A 22,098-nucleotide genomic window follows, 5' to 3' on the forward strand; every position below is an offset into this window, starting at 1 on the left:
GATCTTTCTTACCACTTTGTTTCGAGAAATAACTTCTTCAAGGAAAATCAATTTATTTATGATCGATGTTAGCCATTTATCCATCTCTTGGATAGTTTCGTCCTCTCTCATCTTAAAGAGTTCATACTGTCTGGTAATCATGTCAATCTTTGACTATTTGACTTGACTCGTGCTATCATGATCAGTCTACAAGGCCTCCCACATCCGTTTAGTGTCTTCGTATGTTGAGATCCTATCATACTCATTAAGTCCAATTCCACATATCAAGATTTTTTTGTCTTTGGGATTCTTTTGAACTAACGTAACTTCTTCCTTAGAGTATTTTTCATAAGGTTTGGATCAAGTACGAATAACCTTATCATCCACTGCCATAAGAATATTAGGACCTTTTTGAGCGATTTCCCAAAGTTTCAAGTCTTCGCATTCTAGAAATCATGCATTCTTTCTTTCACCATTTATAGTATTTTTCGTTGAACAATGGTAGTCTAATACTTGATTGTCGTTCTTGAGCATCTGGTGGTGCTGCCGTCTCACATACTTCCAAGGTATAAGTCTTTGTTGAAAGAACCTACTCTGATACCAATTGTTATTCTAAGGGTTACACCATGACATAAAAGGAGCGGGTAAATTATGTCTTGCCTATTTTTTGCTAATCAAAGAACTTGATTCTTTGACGTACTCAATTCATACACAAACAACTAGTGAAGTGCATAATTTAAAGAACACAATAATTTTACGTGAAAAACGTCCGTGCTCAAGGGAGTAAAAACACTACGACCTATCCGTATAGGATTTGCCTTCAAAACTTTACTAACTTCAAAGAGCGGTTTTTATGTTACAACTCAATAACTAAGGGGATTAACTCTAGTACCTTCTCCTACGGTCAACTCAACTATAGCTACCCCTCTCTAAACTAATTCTAGTCTAGAAAATAAAATAAAAACTCAAAGTTTGTCTAACCTATAATTATCTTTTTAAAAGCATATAGGTTACAATTCACAAACAAAGACTCAACCTAACAATCAAAGAACTAAACAACTTCTTCAAGATTTAGTTCTTTCATTGAGCAAATTGAGTTTGTAAGAGCACCTTCTTGCTTGAGATTGCTATTGTCAAGAGCGATTCCTTGAAATTGTGTGAATAACGTAACTCCTGAATAGCAGCAATAAGACTCTTTATATAAGTGTGAGGTTGGACAAAATTCTTCTTCAATTAGTGCTCCAAAACCTAGAATATTTTCAGTTAAGAAAATCTTTCCTTATTAGACTAGATTTCCTTATTTGTTTCTAACTCCTCAACCTTTTCTTTCAAAGGAGGCTTTTCACAATTTATAAAACCCCTTTTTGATGATGGATTCCTCCAGCTAATATCTTTCTTGTAGCGCATGAATTGTCTTTTTTTTGGAATCTGACTTGCATTTGTCGTTTCTGATCAACGTCTTCAGCATTCTGCTTCATCCTGCTACAAACCTGATTCTTTCATCATCTATATATTTTTTAAAATACATCCAATTAGTAACATAACAAATGACAGCAATGAAACCTGGTTCTTTCAACATGGTTGTTAATCATCAAAACTTCATTTATGCTACACATGCTCAGCTCAATAGAGACCTTGGGGGAAATTGCGATAAAAAATCTCTCTTCTATTGTTATTTTTACAATGGTCATGTTGAGGAACATTTTGTGTCCATCTCCACTATTTCAACAAGTACATGTTATTTGCCACAAGCAAGCATTATCGAATAATTTTGTCCATAAAAATTTAGACAAATAAAAAAAATCATTTACTAGTATTTTTTGTCTCTTTTGACCATAATGCCACCCAACCCTTTAGGTGCCGATAAAAGTTCTTAAACACGAGAACCTTGGTGTTGTGATGGTCACAGCTTTAGCACATAGATTGAAATATGCAGTTTCTTGTGCACATGGTTTTGAAGCTGTAGTTTTCTTTTTCCCCTATTATATTCAGAAGCCAGCCAGACAAGTGATCCTCAATAGGGTAATGAAATATTTGATATGACCTACCAAGCTCTTCATTTGGTTACTGCCATATAATATGTTTTTAGATTGAGAGTTCAAAATTTCATGAAAATTAACAGACTGTCCCATTCTGATTTTTGATCCTTCTGTCTGCCACGTGTTCTCCCTCTCCATCATAGAGCTATTTCCTCTGGAACAAAAAAAAAAATGTAAGCAAGTGGATATAAAAGAATCGTTGTACCCTTTACTCCTTTATAACACTTAAAAGGAGCTTAGAATAATTACTCTTATAAAAGAGAGTTAATTATATATTAAACTGGATTTGGAAAATACTAAGTACCCCAACATATTTACTAGGTACTTTCCTGTAATGAGAAGGTATGAAAAATTGGTGTAGTTGTGCATGAAAAGACGGTTGTAAAAAACTAAAAATTTAAGTATTCCAACATATGTACTACAAAAAGAAAAAGAGTTTTAATTGTTGTAAAATGGTTTTTTTGTAGTGGAGCCTTTGACTTAACTTGTCCAACGTTTGATTGAACCATACAATACTGTCGGGCCGTTGAATCCTACGGACAAGTCAAAAGTACTACTACAAGATGAATACTTGCTCCCAAACGCACAGGCAAGTATACGTAATTATACAAGTAATAAAATGATAAGTTGAGTGTCGAACCCACATAGACTTGTATTAACTATCCACTAAATTCATCAAGGTTGTTATTCAGTCGAGCCAATTTGAATTCAAGAGTGTGATTATACTAAACAATAATTCTAACTAGTAACTAAATTATCAAGCAGCAAAATGGTGGTTGTGTATTTAGTAGAGACAAATATTTCAGGGTTGTGATCGATTCACCAATCCTATTATTGTGTTCTAGTTAACTCTTTCTTTCATATAATTCACTCATGGTTGCTAATTAATCGAACAATTGCTCTCGTAACCTTCTCCCGAAGTACTATTCACTTATTCAAAATAGATCAACGTTGATATTCTTATGAAATCAATCTATTAAGAACGCATTAAGATTACGATGTTTGATTAAGCACGGTGACTAGGTATATTCCTAATTCCTATCATAACCACATTCCTATCCTAACCACAAATTCGCCCCCCAGAGTTAAGATCGTGCTCTTTTCAATTCTTCTCTAATCTAAACATGGATTTCACAAGTATAGCATAGATAGTAAATAGAACCTAATTGTTGGCCAGACAATTAAGCAATTAATCACAAAATTGAAGAAACAACCATATATTGATGAATTGTAATTAAGATTAAGTCATCATTAAACAACAATATTTATGGCTAAATCACAACCCCAGAAATGTGAGTTTTAGCCGCTCATGATAGTATCAAACAATTTCATAAGTGTTGGATAATTGAAAATACTAAGAAACGATGAAGAAGACTGAGATATCCTCACTCCCGAATGTTTCTCGTGTGTATTTTTCCTTCAAAGTGGCGTCTCTCTCCTCAAAATAGGCTTAGTCTTGCTTTTATACGCGTTGGGTAGGTCTAGGGCCGAAAATAACCTTGCCCCGAGCAAAGTTGGAGAAATTCCCGTCACCAGCGTCCAGGGCAGCGTGGGGTGCTGGCCCTAGCGTTGGCAAACTGAAGATTTTGTACACGGCGCCACATGTGGCGTGGGGCGCTGTCTGTGGCGCTGGAATTCCACATTTCCCATTTTCCCTCCGTTTTGGCTTTAATCTCGCACATTTCGCCCCCAATTGCTTTCGGATGATTCCTACACATAAAAACATCACGAATTAATATAAATCAATACATTTTACATCCGAAATCCACGAAACACGAGTAAAACATGAGGCGATATACATATAAAAATATATACTTTAAGCTAAATATCAACTATAATAGCTTAAATCTCCTTAAAAGGCAATAAATTGACTGGAAAAAATTGTCGTCGTCATATTTAAATTTGCTTCAACTGTACTTATACTTTTGTCAACAGTTTGATTACTGCACTTTCACTGTTTTATTTCAAGAAATAAATTTCTTTTGAGTATATATCTTCTCTTTAAGGTCACAAACTTTCTCTTGGTTTAAGATTGTCACAACATTAAGTTGTCCATCTTGATACTAGATTTTGTTAAAAGATTAGCATACCAACACGATGCTAAGTTGAAATTCACCTTATTTCGAGTTGCCTATTAGTTGAAGTGAAATAATCTTAGCTAAAATAGATCATCCCAAAATTAAAAACATCCCCCAATCTTTAGTACACATCCCACCTTACAATTTTAAATCATTGATCAGCACTTATCCAATTGCTTCCATTGATGTCTTCTTTTTTCTTAAAGTCCGTGCCGAGTCAAACTACCTTATTTAAATTGAAACGGAAGAAGTAACCGGTAATATTAAATTATTTAATTTGATATGAGTACTGAGTACGAATAAGTACCTGAGCTTATGTATATAATGGTGAGTGTGGGGGGGGGGGGGGGGATGGTGAAAGTTCAGTATGGAGAGCTTGAGCTCAATAGGTTAGCCATTGGGATAGACAGGAAATGAATACATCTAAATAATTAGCCGCCTGATTGACAATAATAACTTCTTTTTTCTTGCTTAGAAAAAATTACAAAGAAGAAAAGAAAAAAATAAATGAAATTGGAAATTAGAAGAGCTACTGCAGATCTCTAATAATAGTATTGTTCTGAGCAGCCTATAATAATCCTCTTTGTTATTTGATCCAGCCACCACCTTTCTCCAATCTAATTGCTCTTTGACATCACCCTTTTGATCAGAACTCCACCTGCTCCGATTGTACCTATTCCACAGCCAAGCAAACTGTATTTTTGTAATATCAGTTTTCAATTTTATTTTAACTACCACTTGCTGATTATTTATTTAATATACTAGGAAATCAGTAAAAACAATTTTATAAATAAAAAAATGAATAGAAAATCTCTACAAGATTCTTATTTTAGATCACCTAGAGCATTCTCACGTGGTCATGTTCCAAGTGACTGTAAACCATGTGACCTGAGGACTTCCATGATTCTTTATAATCATCACATAGTAAAAGTAATTGTATATTTTCACATTTCGTACTAATTACTAAAGTATATGTTTTTAGATCTTAAAAAATAAAATTCCTCTAATATGAGAGGACTTAATGACAGGAAGTTATGTAATGTATGAGTTAGAAATTTATTCCTGTGTGTGTATAGGAGTGAGAAAGCTATTCTTGAATTCCAATGAAATTGATTTCTTTCTTTTTTTATCCATCTGTAAAAACTTTAACTTCTTAAATGAAATTTTCTTCTCCTCTAACAAGTAAAAATACTAGTACTATAAACTAATGTTACACAAATATTTCAAACTTCATTTGATATTTTACTAAGTACTGCATTTTCATTACATTTTAACCATTATCTTAAATGTTCTTTACCACAGTTAACACAATAGTTTATCCAAACAAGAAATAACCACACAAATTACATTGGTCTAGTTTATTGAGACGGAACTAGTAGACTAATACAACAACGAAGATTTTTACTTTCTTAAGCAAGTTATTACTTCTTTACCTTGTTGACCTATGAATGGTGAATCTTTACAAAGATTTATGCCACTCTGTAATAGATTAGATGTTGAATATATTCTCCTTTGACCACGTGGATGTGCGTTGTATGCTGGGCCCATTATTCTTGGTTGAAAAAATTTGACTAAAAAATATGTAGTATTCCCTCCGTTCATTTTTACTTGTTCACTATTGACATACCCCTTAAAATATAATTAATAAGTGCATAATTTACCATAATACCTATATTAATTGATGTATAATTTTAATGAATTTGAAAATAATTTGGAATGAATAATTAATGCTAATGACAAAATAGGAAAGATAAATTATTTTTCTCTTGGTATTCGAAAAGTGACAAATAAAAATAAAAATTTATTTTTGGAATACTTGACAACTAAAAGTGAACAAAGAGAATAATAGGTACCTGCAGTAGGAGGAAGAGAAGTGGGCTTTGAGATAAGGGCCGGAACAGCAGTCATTGGGCCAGCAGCTGTTGGAGAGTACATATGGGCCGGAAGGCCCATTGTCTGTGACTGATGATGGTGGAAGTGATAATATGGGTACATTGGCATCAATGCGTTGCCACCCATCATTGCCTGACCTGGATACACTTGAGAAAAATGCCCATTCATGTAGGCCCCACCTGTGTAGCTTAGCTTCTGTCCACCACATCACAACCAATCAAAACAACCCTTTTATTAAGCCTTCTTCAATTCCCAAAAGAAAAAAAAAAGACTAAATGATGAAAATTTGCCTTAAATTTTTTTGTTTACTCACATGATTGTAATTCATGTCTGTGGCAATATAAGCTGGAGAATACCTACAAAATAACAACAATTTAAATAAATGTCTATTTTTCCTTATATAAACTAGGCAAATTGTTAGATGTGCAAACAAAGTCACTAATAGCCTGACCAAACTTATTTTTGGCCAAACTTATTTTTGGTCAAAAGTACCCTTTTTTTTTTGTCAAAAGCATTTTTGGCCAAAAATTGAGGTGTTTGGTCAAGCTTTTGGAAAGAAAAAAGTGTTTTTGAAGAGAAGCAAAAGCAGTTTTGGAGAAACAGAAAAAAATAGTTTCTCTCCAAACGCACTTTTTTAAGAAGCACTTTTGAAAAAAATACATTTAGAATCAGTTTTTTAAAGTTTGGTCAAACACTAATTGATACTCATGAGTGCTTTTCAAATTAAATAGTTAAACACAAATTGCTTATCATCAAAAATACTTTTGAGAAAAATACTTTTGAGAAAAATACTTTTTAAAATAAGCTGATTTAGCTTGGCCAAACGGGCTATAAATGGGGTTAAGGTATAATACCCATAGAAAGGAAGAGGTTGATGATGGTGATATGGTGAAGCTGGAGCTGCAGCAGCTTGGGGTGCCCCAGAAGCAGGATAGTACCATTGCACGTGGCCTGCAGGTGATGCTGGATTGGCCCTTGGTCCTACCACGTTGAGTCCTTCAATTTTTTTCAGGAAAAATAATAAATTAGATATACACGATACTAATTCATGAGCTCCTCGAATATTTATTCAAACTCGATGTTTCGTTACTTGAAATTTATCATTTAATATGTGTTCTTACTTCAGTGTATCATGTAATAAACCATAGTAATTAGCGTAATCTAATACATTATCGAGGTGAAATATACTACTACCTTGTTGAGGAGGAGGAGGGGGAGGAGTGATAGAAGGAGAGGGCCTGGAACGACGTGCGCCGAGGGATGCTAGATTGCAGTTGGCTCGGCGGCCGTTGATGATTGGGGTTGCATCCTCACATGCCTTTTTCGCTGATTCTGCCTCCTTAAATGTCACCTATTTATTTATCCAAAACAGGGAAAATTTGATTCAGTTTACATAAAAGTACCACCTTGAATGCCTAAATTCCGTTGAGGAAAAACTCAAAACAGAAATAGATCGACATGCACGCATTGCACGCCCCATGATTTCGATGCATATACAATGTACTACAATATAGGGTAAAAACTTTTGTTTACGTTAATTCAATAAATATATAATCATGATACGATTAATTCATCAGTTAACTAGTATAATAAATTAATATAATTTTGATGTGAGTGCGAATAGTTTTTGGTTTTTTCCGAAAAAGAGTGCTTGGATTGCATACATTTTTTGCACCTAAGAGTCAACCTCAAGATAGATGAATTTTTGAAAGACACAACCCAATTATCAACAAAAATCACCTAAATAGAAAAACTAACTACTCCAATCACGGCCTAAATGTGATGTGCTAGAGAATTGGTCACTTTTCGGATTATATATAGAGAAACATACACACAGAGACAGTAAGAAAAAGCTGATAAGTGAAGTTTGGAATACTGTAGCAATTTTTGAATGTATACGTGTATATGCAAAGAGAAGGAAGTAGAACATACAAAGCCATAGCCCTTGGATCTGCCGGTGAGCTTGTCGGAGATGATGACAGCTTCCAAGATCTCACCATACTTGTCAAAGTGCTCTCTCATGGCTTCCTTGGGAGTTTCCCATGCCAGCCCTCCCACAAACACCTTTGTCAACGTCGTATCTCGATCACCCATGTTGCTGTTGTTGTGATATCCACTCACATTGTGGTTATTGCTCATCGTCATCTTGATAAGCATGCAGAGAAATGGACTTCTTGAAAGAGAGAGAGAATATTTGAAGTTTTATGGAGAGACAATAGGGGATTTTAGAGGAGAAGTTTAAGAGTATATAAACATGAGAAATTAGAGGGAGAGTAGGGTTAGGAAGAAGTTAAGGTGGGTGGGTGTTGGGTCTGGGAGATTGATGGAATATGAGTAATATACATAGTATATGCATAAATTTAATTTCTATACACTTACCATGTAAAATGAATATTTTTTGTATTATCAAATCACATAAAAGATATTATAGATAAACATAAAAAGTAAAAATAGCAACCCCAAAAATAAGGCAAATTATCAACAACTATAACACATTAAAGTACATCATAATGTTAAAATTCTCTCAATTGTTAGTATATATAAGGTAAATGACTAAATTCACATGTACATGCATAAATACACAACATACACATAGAACTTAGTTGTATGTAACACTGTTTGTGTTGGGTTGGGGGGGCGGGGGGGGGGGGGGAATTAGAATAAGAAAATGGAGAAAAGCAGGAAGACAGAAGAGCAGACAGTTGGACGAGGGGTTGAGGCCATCAACGTGGTCTCCTTTTTTTTCATCATCATGCCACTCTTCATTACTCCCCTTTAATTTTACTTACCATATTAAAGCCCTTTGTTTGTGTGTTGTGCTAAAAAAATTTCTTTCCAAACTTGGATGCATCGATGGATCATATATCTCAGAATTGTATACTTGAGGGTCCACACGCTATTCCCTTTTCTCTCACCACCAAATTAAATTACTGCTATAGAAATAATAGTAAGAAGGTTAGATCTCTTACATTATATTCATATATTGTACAACCACCATTCACTGCTCATTCTTTGATGAGTTCACATAGCCTTGTTGGCGTTGAAGTTAGCAAATTTTCACATAGTGATTTGATCTTAATTGGCGATAAGTAGCTGGTGAAATTTTTAAAACTAGTAATTCAACAATAATTCTTTTTTTTTTTTAACATAAACAATAATTCTTTACCTTTTCATAGTGGTAATGATCTTTCCCTGCTTGTATCATTTTCAACGTAATAGTATTATTTATTGATTGAAAAGAAATAGTGTTGAGAAATATAGTGCAAATTGTCTCCCATATTAGCCCAAAAGTAGTTGATCTTTCGGTCACAATTAATATTTTCTTAAAATTTTATATCTTTAACAGTTACAAAGTGCAAGCTAGTTGTGAATTTATGCCATTTTCCACAGAGCTTGAGCTCTGCTTTAATGGAGATTGAGAGAGGAAGATTAACGTGTAAAGCAAGCTGAAACAAATTGAGAAAAGTGAAAGAGCACATAATCATGCAATCATACTTATACAATTTCACTCACCTATAACTAACTAACAGCTAATCGACAACTGAAAAGATCTGACTATAGTATCTCAACTAACTTTCCACTAATTAGTTATTTAACTAACTCTAGTAAACTACTAACTGCCACTACTTGACCCTACTTACTCTACCTCAAGTTACTCATATTTCAACACTCCCCCTCAAGCTAGTAGGTGCAAATATATTCACCACTCCCAGCTTGGGTAGTAAGTACTTATGGTGTGATCTCAACAATCCCTTGGAAAGGATATCTGCTTGCTGATATTTGGAGCTCACATACACTGTCTTCACCAGCCCTTTATGTTCACCAGGCTGTTTTATTTCTATATGCTTTGTTCTCTTGGGGTATATTGGATTCGCAACAATTTGAGGAGCTTCCTTATTGTCACAAACCAACTTGACTGGCATTTCTACCTCTGCCCCATGCTCTTTAAACAATTCTATCAACCATACCGATTCTGCAATTGTCCAAGTCATGCTTTTATACTCAGCTTCTACTGAACTTTTGAAACTGTAATTAGTTTCTTGGACTTCCAAGAGATAGGTGAGTTCTTATGCTTGACAAGGAAACATGTGATTGACTTTCTTGAATTAGGGCACGATGCCCTATCAGCATCATAGTATGCACTCAGTGTGTTGCTCTTCTCACTACTCATCAAGACACCCATTCCTCGTTCCCTTTTGACATATCTCACAATCCTTAAGGATGCCCCTCAGAGACTACTCTTAGGCTGCTGCATAAATTGTCTTAATGTCTGCACCACAAAGGCTATGTCTGGCCTTGTTAATATGAGATACAAGAGATTCCCAATGAGTCTTTGATACTTTCCTTGTCTTCTAACGGTTCATCATTTTCCACATCAGTGATATCATCTAGCTCCTTCACTATGAACATCTGATTGTATTCTAGTGGGGTGCACATTGGTTTTAATGCACCTAGTATCAATTCTTCATTGAGTTCCAGGAGTACTTTCTTTGATTCATCACTATTCCCTTAGCCGACCTGCTAAATTCTATCCCTAGAAAGTATTTCAGTTCTCCAAGGTCTTTCATCTTAATGGCTTAGTGCAACTTCTGTTTTGTATCTTTAATTAACTTAAGATTGTTTCCGGTGTGTAACATATCATCAATATAAAATTAGAATGATAAATGTGTTGGCATCGTGCTTCACTGTGAATAAAGAGTGATCCAGCCTGCTTCGTGTGAAACCTTGGGCTACCAGTGCTTTTGTGAGCTTCACATTCCACTGTCTACTGACTTGCTTCAACCCATAAGGGAGTTAACAAGACTACAAACTAAAATATTCTCCCCTTGACTTATGAAATCCTTGGGAAACTGCATGTAAACCTCATCTAGTAGATCACCTTGTAAAAAGGCATTATACATATCTATTTGATAGAAATGTCAGCCCTTAGTTGCAGCTATTGAAATCACAGATCTAACAGTAACAATCTTCATTACTAGTTAGAATATTTCATTATAATTCAAAGCCTTCTTGTTGGTTGTAGCCTTTGGCCACCAATCTAGCCTTGAATCTCTCAATATCACCATTAGACTTGTATTTCACCTTGAACACCCACATGTAACCTATTGCAACTTTACCCTTAGGAAAGAGACCAGTTCCCTAGTGTGATTATCCTCAAGGGCTTGGATTTTAGCTTTCATTGCCTCTGCCCATCTAGCATCCTTTGAGTCCTCATGAAAATTCTTTAGGTCTACAAAGGTAGAGAAAATAGCTATAAAAGACTTATAGGAGGGACTTAGACTGGAGTATGAAAATGAGTGGTGTATATAATAAAGAGTAGTAGAAGTATTACTAACATGTGTAGTAATATAATCAAATAACCACTCTGGAGGCTTCTCTGTTCTAACCGATTATCTCGGGCTAGTATAGGTGTCAAGAGCCAATGCATCAAATGAGATAGGTGCTGCAGGTTCAGGGTTTGGAGCAATACCCTCTGGTGTTGAAAAGGCATCAATAGTAGATTCTGCATAATCATCATCAAAAGCATCTTGAATGTCCATATGAGACTCCTCATTTGAATCCAAAGCATCTTAATCAAGGTTGTCAAGGCTCTCTTATGGATGGCTGCCTATAGGAAGGAAGAGGATCAACCTCCAAAGTCCATATATCCTGTTGTTGGCAATTGAGACATAGTTCAATATTAGAGAATAAAGAAGGTTGTGGAGATCTCTTGTGTTTGATAGAGAAAACATTCTCCTTGAAGATCACATCTCTGTTTAGAAAGAAGGTTTGGTTAAGTGTAATTATATAGAATGTATCATTTGCTATCTGTTTACCGTGAAAATGGTAATAACAATTAAATTTGTTTATAGGACTCTAAAAATACGTGAGCTATTTTTATGCTAGTTTGTTAAGCAGTTGATGCTAAGTATATGAGATTTACAGACGAAACAAAGTAAAGGGGAGAGCTATAACCAAACCGATAGGTTGGTTACTCGGGGCCTCGGGCTTGTCGATTTCGGGCCTCGAGGTTGATCTCAGGGCTCGGCTACGAGCTATTGAGGGTAAACGGGGTAGGGCTAACCATTATGAGGCAATCAAAGAGGGATCTCTATAGCCAACGATATGCAATAAATGATGAACAAATATGGAAATAATAAATGAAAGCGACAATATCAAGAGAATATGTTAGAGAGTGAAATAGAGAGTTCTTGTATATTTTCGTGTGGAGCAACTGAAGTGACCAACCCTTACCAAGTGATAGGGATCCCCTTTATATAAGAGGAAAATCCCATCATAGTACAACAAGAATAAATTATAAAGATATGGAGATGTGACCACTAGATGACACCCTGACGTGGGTCTTAGAGTAGCTCTCTAGGCTCTGTCAGCCCTAGCCGCGTGCCTTGGGAAATTCCCATTTCTACCGTGACCGTGGTCAATATTGCTCTAAGATCGAGTGTCAACGAGCCTTGAGGGAGAAGACTCGATCATAACTATGTAGCCTCAAGACTTCGAGATGGTCTTCTGAGGTGCTTTGATAATGAGAAATCGGACCCCCCCCCCCGATTTCACTGTACACAGATAGTCCATGTGTTTCTTAAAAATGAGTGATAAGAAACGATTTTGACATCTAACTCTTCGGACTCCTCATAGTGATGTCATGGTGATGATATCATACTTACGATGTAAACCTTCACGATAACCGGTACATCCTATGGACTTGTCTTTTTAGCGTCATTTAATGTGTTGCTGATTCCCATTTTTCAAAGCGACCGTATCATCGTCGATCCAGTTTCCAATGGCGCATTGATTGCGCCTGTCCATCCGTCTTTCAAAGGCATTGATGGCATTGTTGGCCACATTATCACCCCTATAAATGGGGCCTTTCCATGCTATCTTTTTATCCAAGTGCCTCCAAACATCTTTCCATTCCTTTCTTCTTATTCTCATTATTCTTCTCCGTTTCTTCCCACCATATTTAGGGTCTCTGGTCTTAAGGTCTTATGGCGGTGTTCTTATCAGTCACGCCATGGCCTTTTACCTGGGCTTTGTTGTGTCAGGCGAGATTATACTGTCTCATTGTTGTCGTTGTTATTGTTACGGCTACCCCTATTGTCGTCGTTAGACTGAGGTGCTGAGACGAAGGGGGTCAGCCTGTTCCAACTTAGGGGAACGTTTGGACTCTACACCGCTGCTCGGGAGAGTGCTCGAACTATACACTACTGCTCACTTTCCCACCCTGGCCTGGTGCTGCACTTCATCCCTCAGACCTTTTCCCAAGGGATAAAATGGCGCACCAACCATTAAGATCGCACGGCACGATGTCCCGGAAGGTGGACTCGGAGCGGCCGTGCGAGTAGGGTTGAGGCCCGCCGAATCTTCAACCTTTGGCTTCGGCGGGCTATGTCTCTTTTTTCTGCCTCTTCTGCATCGCCTTCCTCTTCTTTGCCTTCACCCTTGGAGATATTGCTCCGTGGGATTGAGCTGGTAATCTAGATGAGGTGGCGGTTGAAGGTATCACCATCGAGGACGCATGCTTGAGGGGGTGGTGCTCGGAGATGCTGATACCGGAGATGAATCTTCGAGAGTAGTCTGGGTTCTAGGCTTCTACTACATGTGTACCCTCTTGCTTCTTTGTTTTTGTGTAAGGACCCCTCGTGGGCTTTTGTAATCATATTCTTTTGTAACTGAATGTTCATGAATACAAAGATATTTCCCCGATTTGTCTTTGATGCTTGCTATATTCTTTTATGTTTGTGCAGATTCTGAATGCATGACTCTATCTGTTGTTGCCAATATCAAACCCAGATGCGAGTATTGTTTTGGGCCTTCAGTTGATAGAAATGGCTTCCCGCGAAATCCTGTGCTGTTCCGCGGGCCAGACCCTTGAGAGCAGTCCCCGAGTGAGGGTTGACTCGGGGCATTTGGAGACTTGTCTTGAACTTAATGCAAGTGATCTTGAGGTGCTGCATATAGGTCCCGAACGAGGGACTGCCTGGTTTTAAATGATATCCGGAGGTCAAAACCTTTTGGTCGTAGCTTGAGGTGCTCATTCTTCTTGGAGCCTATCTCCTTATTAGTGGGGGTCTTCGAGGTCGGGTACCACCTCGGGACCGATGATAACGCTGTGGGCTTTTTAGAGCTTGACTTCTCGCCGATAGAGGTCCTTGAGGTCAGGTACCACCTCGGAACTGATGAAGGTGCTTTTGGCTTCTTAGAGCTTGACTTCTTCCCGATGAAGGTCCTCGAGGTCGGGTACCACCTCGGGACTGGCAAAGGTATTACTGGCTTCTTAGAGCCTAACCTTTCTCTGATGGAGTTCCTTGAGGTCGGGTACCACTTTGGGACTGGCGAATGCGTTATTGGCTTCCTAGAGCCTAGCCTTGTCCTGATGGAGGTCCTCGAGGTCGGGTACCACCTCGGGACTGGCGATGTTGTCGGCTCCCTAGAGCTTAACTTCCCTTTGGTGGAGATCCTCGAGGTTGGGTACCACCTCGACACTGGCGAAGGCGGCATCAACTTCCTGGAGCCTAGCCTTGTCTTGATGGAGGTCCTCGAGGTCGGGTACCACCTCGGGACTAATGATGGTACTTTTAGCCGGTTTTGAGGCAAGCGGATTGTCGCCGAGTCGATTTTGAGGCAAGCGGATTGTCGCCGTTTTTTCCATATATATACATGGATGTTTTTTGCTTTTTAGGGGATCCCACTACTTTATGTAGTTGCCCTTATTTTTCTATGCTAGCCTTTCATTACTCCAACACTAACGCATTTGCATATATTCCCGCTTTAGTTTTCTAATTTCGTCATAGTCATGGCTGCTATGTTGGGGTCTGGCCGACAGGGAGGGGAGAGCTCCGCCTCCGGAGTTCAAGACCAACGAAAGTATGCCTTGAAGGTTGCTTCTTCGATAGGAGAGGAACATCTTAGCTTAGTGAGAAAAGACTGCGGATGGGAGGAAAAGGTAGTACCACAGATACTTCCCCTTGGTGAGGGCATCACGGATCGTGCCGATGGATTCTTGAATGTGTACACATACCCTTTCACATTGGTCCCCCTTAATAGGGTTGTGCTCGAATTCTGCCTAGAGTATCGGGATACCTTGGCGCAGATCCATCCATCATTTTGGCGAAAAGTGCTGATGATGAGATTTTTCGTGGAGAAGGCGGGGCTTGACTTTACTCTTAGTCAACTTATCAGGCTGTACCGGCCCTTCCACCATCGAGGTATGCTGACCTTGCAATGCCGATCGACCACTCCCTTTATTGTTGACGAGGAGGAGGATGGATATCGGGGGTGGATGAGTCGCTTCGTCCATGTGCGGACCACTGATATTATCCATGTGGAGCTCATGCCATTCCCTGAGGAATGGAACTATACTCGTAAGTGGTGCATCTCGTGCTTTCTCAGTTCTGTCTATGACGAAAGCCTTGTTTCGTAACTGTGCCTTCTTTTCTTTTCCCGCAACGATTTTATAGGCATCGGGCGATGTCCTTGATTTGCCGGATTGGGTCCGAAATTTGGCGACCTACTCGACTTGTGACGAGCGCAAGTGATGAGCTGCGTCCCGGGGCAGATGGGAAGCGAAACATCATGGTGAGTGATGTGTTATACTTTCCCCTCCCTTCCTTTATTTAGAGAGGCACTTTCCCTTCATGCGTATTAAGCTTGCTATTGTAGGCATTGAAGAGCCGTTCGAGGTGAGGCCGCGCTCCTCTGGAGAGGGGGGAGGGTTGCCAACTTCCGGGCTAAAGAATGATGACCATAAGGGAGAGATGCCTTTACGGGGTGATGGTGCTCAAAATAAGGCTGAACGGGACCGGGGCTTCAGAGCGGAAGCATCGTTCAAGCCTGTCGTGTCCACAGTTCCTAGTTCTGGAAAGAGGGTTTCTCCGTTGCTGTCGCCTTTGTTTTCTGTCGATAATACTTCAGGAGATACTAAAAACCCGGGGTCGTATACACCGAGCGACCATACTTCGATCGGAGTGGGCTCTTTCAGGGCCGAAGGGACTGGATTGGCAGGTGTGCGTTCGGCCTTCGAGGAAGCCCGGTGGCTTCACTTTGCGGTGAGTTTCGGCACAGGTTTTTTGAGCTTCACACCTTTCCTTTCTTATTAGGCTTTCTTTTGCAGGCGCTCGACAAGCTTAAGTCGGGGATGCTTCATTGTGAAACCAGGCTACAGAAAGCTCTGGATGAGGATAGATCCCTTAGGCTCTTTTGTGAGGAAAAGGAAGTCGAGCTGGCACATTTATAGTATGAGGTGGGTCGGAGGTTGAACTACGAGAACCACCTGAAGGAGCGGGTAATTTTCTATCCTGGGTGAGCGTGTACCCCGCCTCCTTGTTCTTGAGGCTAATACTTAGTTTATTCTAGTTGGAAAAAACTATAGAGGCCCTGGAGTGCCTTTGAGATGAAGTTGGTCGGTCCAGGCATGAATATGATGAGCTGAGAGCTCGGGCGGAGGATCATGCTTTAGAGGGGAAGGACGCTCTAGCTAAAGTTCCTGCTTTTGAAACTCAATTCTGCTTAGCCTGTGATAATGCTTCGGATTAGATAGACATGATTGCGAAGCTTGAGTCCAAGCTTTCGAAGGTCAGGGCTGAGATCGTCGATGCTCGGGCAGAAGCTGCCATAAGCCAGACTAAGGCTCACCAGGAAATGGCAATCTATTCAAAGGACACTGCCAATGCTCAAGCTGAGCTGAGAAGGATCCTCGACCGTGAAGGGAGAGTTGAAGAATATGCTCACTGCAAATCTCGAAGAAAGACCCTCGAAGAGATCTGTGCTAGGGGCTTCGCCCTATCGGAGGAATTGGCGCTAGAAAAGGCGAACTAGCGTGATGCTTGGTTGCTTTTGACCAATGTCTAAGAAAGCGAAGATGAGGACGACAGGCCGTAGCCCTCGGTGGGGGCATAGATTTTGTCGTTGGTGTGTAGAACTTTTGTAGCATGTCTGTAGACGGATATTGCGCTTTTTCGCATATGTGTATGCAAGAAAACCTTGCAACTTTATTTCTTTTGTATCTCTTACTATCTTGAATTTGGCCATCAGACTGGTCTTCGAGTTGGTAGGAATCCTTAGAGTCATGATATGGCCCTGGGCTCGTTGGACTGGCCCGTAAGCTTTTATGGACTTTCGCTCTTAGGCATAATTAGGCCATCTGCTTTGAGCACAGACCTTGAGTCAGGCAACGACTCGAGCTTATTTGGCCTTTGAATGGCCGAACTTTAGGCTGGCAACAGTGGCTCTTACACTTTTGTCGATGCGACCTTCTAGTGGGGGCTGGAGACAATGGCTCTTACGCCTTTGGTCGATACGACCTTTTAGTGGGGGTTGGCTACAATGGCTCTTATGCCTTTAGTCGATGCGACCTTTTAGTGGGGGATGGCAACAATGGCTCTTACGCCTTTTGCTCTCAGGCATATTAAGTTAACTATTTTGGGTCCAGTCTCTGAATCGGGTTACGACTCGAGCTCATTTTGATCCTCAAGTTTTCAGATTTCAAGCTGGCGACAGTGACTCTTACGCTTTAGGTCGATGCGACCTTTTGTGTGTATGGCCCTGAGGCACATTAGGCTGGCGACAATGGCTCTTACGCGCTTGGTCGATGCGACCATTTATGTACGCTTTATTTTCCTCTCGTTAAGGACTTTTGAAGTAATTTTTGCCTGACTCGTCATCAGTTCGGGAAGAACCTCGATTTCGAGTAACTTGTGGCGATGTTCGAGCACCTCGGGAGGTTTGGCTCGGAGGCTGAGTAGCTCGAAGCCTGTAATCTGGAGCTGACATGGTCGAAGCTCTTTTGCCTATGCCAAGGGTAGCCTGTTTAATCGGTTCTTTCCGAAGTAGATTCTGAGTAATTTGAAGACTTGTGTGGGCTGGTGACCATGGCTCTTACACCTTGTAGTGACGGTTGGGCATCCCCGAGTCGCATTAGTTCGGCTGGTATAGCCGTGTGACAGGAGTCACTTGTGTTTGCCGGAGCCTTCGAGTCTCGAGTGAAGTAGTTTTGGCATCTATATCGAGGGTATTCCTTTTTAAGGGTCTTACAAGTTCGATATATAGTTGAAACTTTGGGATCGGGCCTATGCCTTTAGTGAGGTCTTACAAGTTTTACATATCATTGAGGTCTTACAGTTTTACATGCCGTTGAGGTCTTACATGCCATTGAGGTCTTGTAGCAAGCCGTTGAGGTCTTGTAGGTTTTGCATGTCGTTGAGGTCTTGTAGGTTTTGCATGTCGTTGAGGTCTTACAGTTTTACATGTCGTTGAGGTCTTACAGGCCGTTGAGGTCTTACAGATATGATTGATGCCTTATGTAGGTCTTTCGAGACCGAGTCTGCCAGCTCGAGGTCTTATGGCCTCGGGTTTTATAAGTCGATGGAGGTGGCACTTGACGGCAATCCCCGAGTCGTCGAGATTTTCTTGACTCGGGATCCATTTTTTGCAAACTTTGCATTGCCTCATCGAGGGCTTACAATTTTGGAGATCCCGACCATGAAGTCGTGTTTTTTTTTGAAGATTTTGATGCCAGTCCCCAAGTATTCGGGGTACTTTCGGCATTGGAGATTTTTCGCGATTTTTGCATTGCCTTATCTGAGGACTTATGATTTTGGAGTCCCAACTCGGAGATCGTTTAGGTGTTAAATTGTTGACGCCAGTCCCCGAATGTTTGGGACATTTTCGGTGGATGGGTTGTTTTTGCGAAGGTGTCGAGCCTCTTTTGGAGCGTGAGATGCTTTGATAACAAATATTCTTCAATTATTTGGTATAAGTGCACACGTTTTCACCGTCGGGGGCCCAGTTATACAAACACATTTCGTTCGACCATTTGGCCCGGTACATCATTTTCCTATAGGGACCCGATTCGGCATCTCTTGACTTTTCTGAGTGGATGACCTTCGGGGGGATGCCCTCAGTGTTCGAGGTTTATTGCAAAAGAAGCCTCAAACACTTGTTGAGTCTCCCTTAGGCAGCATGCAGATGTTGCCTTGTTAAAAACCTTGCCGGTAAAACCCTTTTCGGGATAAAAACTCAGTCGAAGGAAAAGAATGCAACGGATGCTTTAAACCTTAATGTCTTCGAGCTAGGTTAGCGCTCTGACTACTTCGATCGGGCTCCTGGATAAGGGTTAGTCGGAAATATGAAATAAAAAGGGAGATGGTTATACCTTAGTGTGGGATTGTGCAGGCGATGTTTCGAGGACCGATATGTCCTAATTACTCGAGATGAGGATGTGGTACGGTCCTTTACTTTGTTCGATCGGGTTTAATCAAAGGTGTGGCTTGATTACCTTTTGGCTCTTTTGCGAGCGGAGATATGATGTCGGTGCCACGTCGTGCACCGCGAACATTTCCCTTGCCACATGTTGTTCCCCGTAGACGGTTTTAATTTCATCCTTTGTTGGGAATTTCATCATTTGGTGGAGAGTGGATGGTACTGCCCTCATGCAGTGTATCCAAGACCATCCGAGCAAGGCGTTGTACCTCATGTCTCCTCCGGTGACATGGAATTTAGCATTTCGGGTTGTGCCGGACACGGTGACTGGGAGGGTAATTTCTCCTTTCGTCGTTTCACTTGCCATGTTGAATCCGTTGAGGACTCGAGTGGCGGGCACGATTTGGTCAAGCAGTCTGAGCTGCTCTATCACCCTTGACCTGATAATATTGACCGAACTACCTGGATCCACGAGTACATGTTTTATTTAAAAAGAATTTACAAGAAAAGAGATTACCAGTGCGTCATTGTGAGGCAGAGACAAGGTCTTAGTGTCCTCTTCGCTGACAGTGAGGGCATCCTCAGGTATGTACCCTCGGGTTCACTTTTTTGTGGTGATGGATATATTTGTCCTTCTCATCATGGGTTCCTGCGGGGCATCGACGCCTCCCAAGATCATGTGGATGACATGTTTTAGCTCATTTGTTTCGTTCTTCTTGGCCTCCTCTCTTTCTCGGAACTGATTTTTGGCTCGGTCGCTGAGGAATTCCCGGAGGTGACCTTTGTTAAGTAGTTGAGCTACCTCCTCTCGGAGTTGGTGGAAATCCTTGGTCCTATGGCCATGCGTGTTGTGACACTCGTACACTAAGTTATGATTCCTTTGTGAAGGGTTCGATTGGACGGGCCTGGGCTACCTAGAGTCTCTGATTTTACTGATGGCGAACACAATGTCTGATACATCGACATTGAAGTTGTATTCTGATAAGTGAGGTGCCCCCGTTGGCCCCGCGTTCCTATCGAATCTGGCTCTACTGATCGGTCCCCGAGGATCTTGTCCTCGGTCTATCCTTCGATCATTGCGAGGTGGATTGCGCCTTAGGGCGTTCCTCCTATCTTCGGTGTATGGCTGGTACCTTTCTTTGTTCGGCTTTGGTTCCCTCATTGGAAACATTCTTGGATATACTGAGCCCGAGGGGGCTCCCAGTTGGTCGTCTTCGGCCCTGATCTTTGACTGGTATCGGTTGTGGACGTCCGACCAGGTCACAGCGGGATATTCGATCAAATTCTGTTTTAACTATTTTGAAGCCGCCGAGATTCGTTTGTTTAGACCTTGAGTGAAAGCTTGCACTACCCAGTCGTCGGAGACTGGCGGTGGCTCCATCCGTTCCATTTGGAAGCGAAATACAAACTCTCTCAGCATTTTGTTCTCTCTCTGCTTGATTTTGAACACGTCGGATTTCCTCGTTGCTACTTTGATGGCACCAGCATGTGCTTTTATGAAGGAGTCTGCTAGCATGGCAAATGAATCTATGGAGTTAGGAGCTAGGTTGTGATACCACATCATGGCCCCCATCGAGAGTGTTTCCCCGAACTTCTTTAGCAAGACGGACTCGATCTCGTCATCCCTTATATCGTTTCCCTTTACTGCACAAGTGTATGCAGCAACGTGCTCATTGGGATCTGAGGTCCTGTTGTTTTTTGGGAAATCCAGCATTATGAACTTCTTCAAATCAACGCCTTTCAGGACCGGGGGTGCGCCCGGAATTTGGTCGACCCTGGAGTTGTAATTTTTGACCTTTTTGTTATTGGCTTCTATAATCTTTTCGCCCGACTCGATCCTCCTGGTGAGGTCCTTGAGCATTTTTACGATGTCCGGACCAGTCATCGACCCATTATTGCTTGATCTCTCCAATACCTGTTCAGTTGGGGAAGCTGTCCCCGGTGTTACCGTGCTGGGAGTTTTCTGGTGACTTTGCAGCTGAGCAATAGCTAGCTGTTGTGCCTGCAATATTTCAAAAATAACATGAAGGTTAACCTCACGTTCTTCCCTTGTCAGTGTTTTCAGAGCTTCTTGTGGATTTCCCTGACGCACGCGCCTGTCGGTGTGCGAGCTTATATTGATGCATTGGGAGTCGCGCGAGACCACATCCACATGGATTGGTTCAGGAAAATTCCCAGGGTTTTGTGGCAGCACAACAACACATGAAAAAGCCACACCGTTTTACCCATGGTCCTCAAGATTGTTGTTTTCATCTCCGCTTACTGAGTTAGACATTTCGACCTGAAATCGAAGATCTTGGACAAGAAAAAGCGTGAAAGATAACTTGATTTATGTAGTAAAACCAGCAAGAAAATAATCACTATTATTTTTAGCCCCACGGTGGGCGCCAAACTATTTACCGTGAAAATGGTAATAACAATTAAATTTGTTGATGGGACTCTAAAAATATGTGATCTATTTTTATGTTAGTTTGTTAAGCAGTTGATGCTAAGTATATGAGATTTAGAGACGAAACAAAGTAAAGGAGAGAGCTATAACCAAACCGATAGGTTGGTTACTCGGGGCCTCGGGCTTGTCGATTCCGGGCCTCGAGGTTGATCTCAAGGCTCGGCTACAAGCTATTAAGGGTAATCGGGGTAGGGCTAACAGTTATGAGGCAATCAAAAGAGGACTCTCTAAGCCAACGATAAGCAATAAATTATGAACAAATATGGAGATAATAAATGAAAGCTACAATATCAAGAGAATATGTTAGAGAGTGAAATAGAGAGTTTTTGTATATTTTCATGTGGAGCAACTGAAGTGACCAACCCTTACAAAGTGATAGGGATCTCCTTTATATAGGAGGGAAATCACATCATAGTGCAACAGGTATAAATTACAAAGATATGGAGATGTGACCACTAGATGA

General features: G+C 40.6%; 1 protein-coding gene across 2 annotated transcripts; it reads right to left on the minus strand.

Annotated features, from left to right (window-relative positions):
- Positions 1–4,539: 4,539 nt before the first annotated feature.
- LOC107806401 (putative RNA-binding protein ARP1) lies at positions 4,540–8,303 on the minus strand. Of its 2 annotated transcripts, none has more exons than XM_016630549.2 (6): positions 7,922–8,303; positions 7,181–7,340; positions 6,844–6,985; positions 6,303–6,345; positions 5,950–6,184; positions 4,540–4,789 (listed from the first exon to the last, which is right to left on the minus strand). In XM_016630549.2, the coding sequence occupies exons 1-6, from the start codon at positions 8,144–8,146 to the stop codon at positions 4,770–4,772; spliced, it is 825 nt and encodes a 274-aa protein (XP_016486035.1). In that variant the 5' UTR covers positions 8,147–8,303; the 3' UTR covers positions 4,540–4,769. The 2 variants fall into 2 exon arrangements, with proteins under 2 accessions (XP_016486035.1, XP_016486036.1); XM_016630550.2 differs by having other exon boundaries at positions 7,184–7,340; positions 7,922–8,286.
- Between the last annotated feature and the right edge of the window lie 13,795 nt (positions 8,304–22,098).

The sequence above is a fragment of the Nicotiana tabacum genome, chromosome 11, assembly GCF_000715075.1.
Source record: "Nicotiana tabacum cultivar K326 chromosome 11, ASM71507v2, whole genome shotgun sequence".
Classification (NCBI taxonomy): Eukaryota; Viridiplantae; Streptophyta; class Magnoliopsida; order Solanales; family Solanaceae; genus Nicotiana; species Nicotiana tabacum.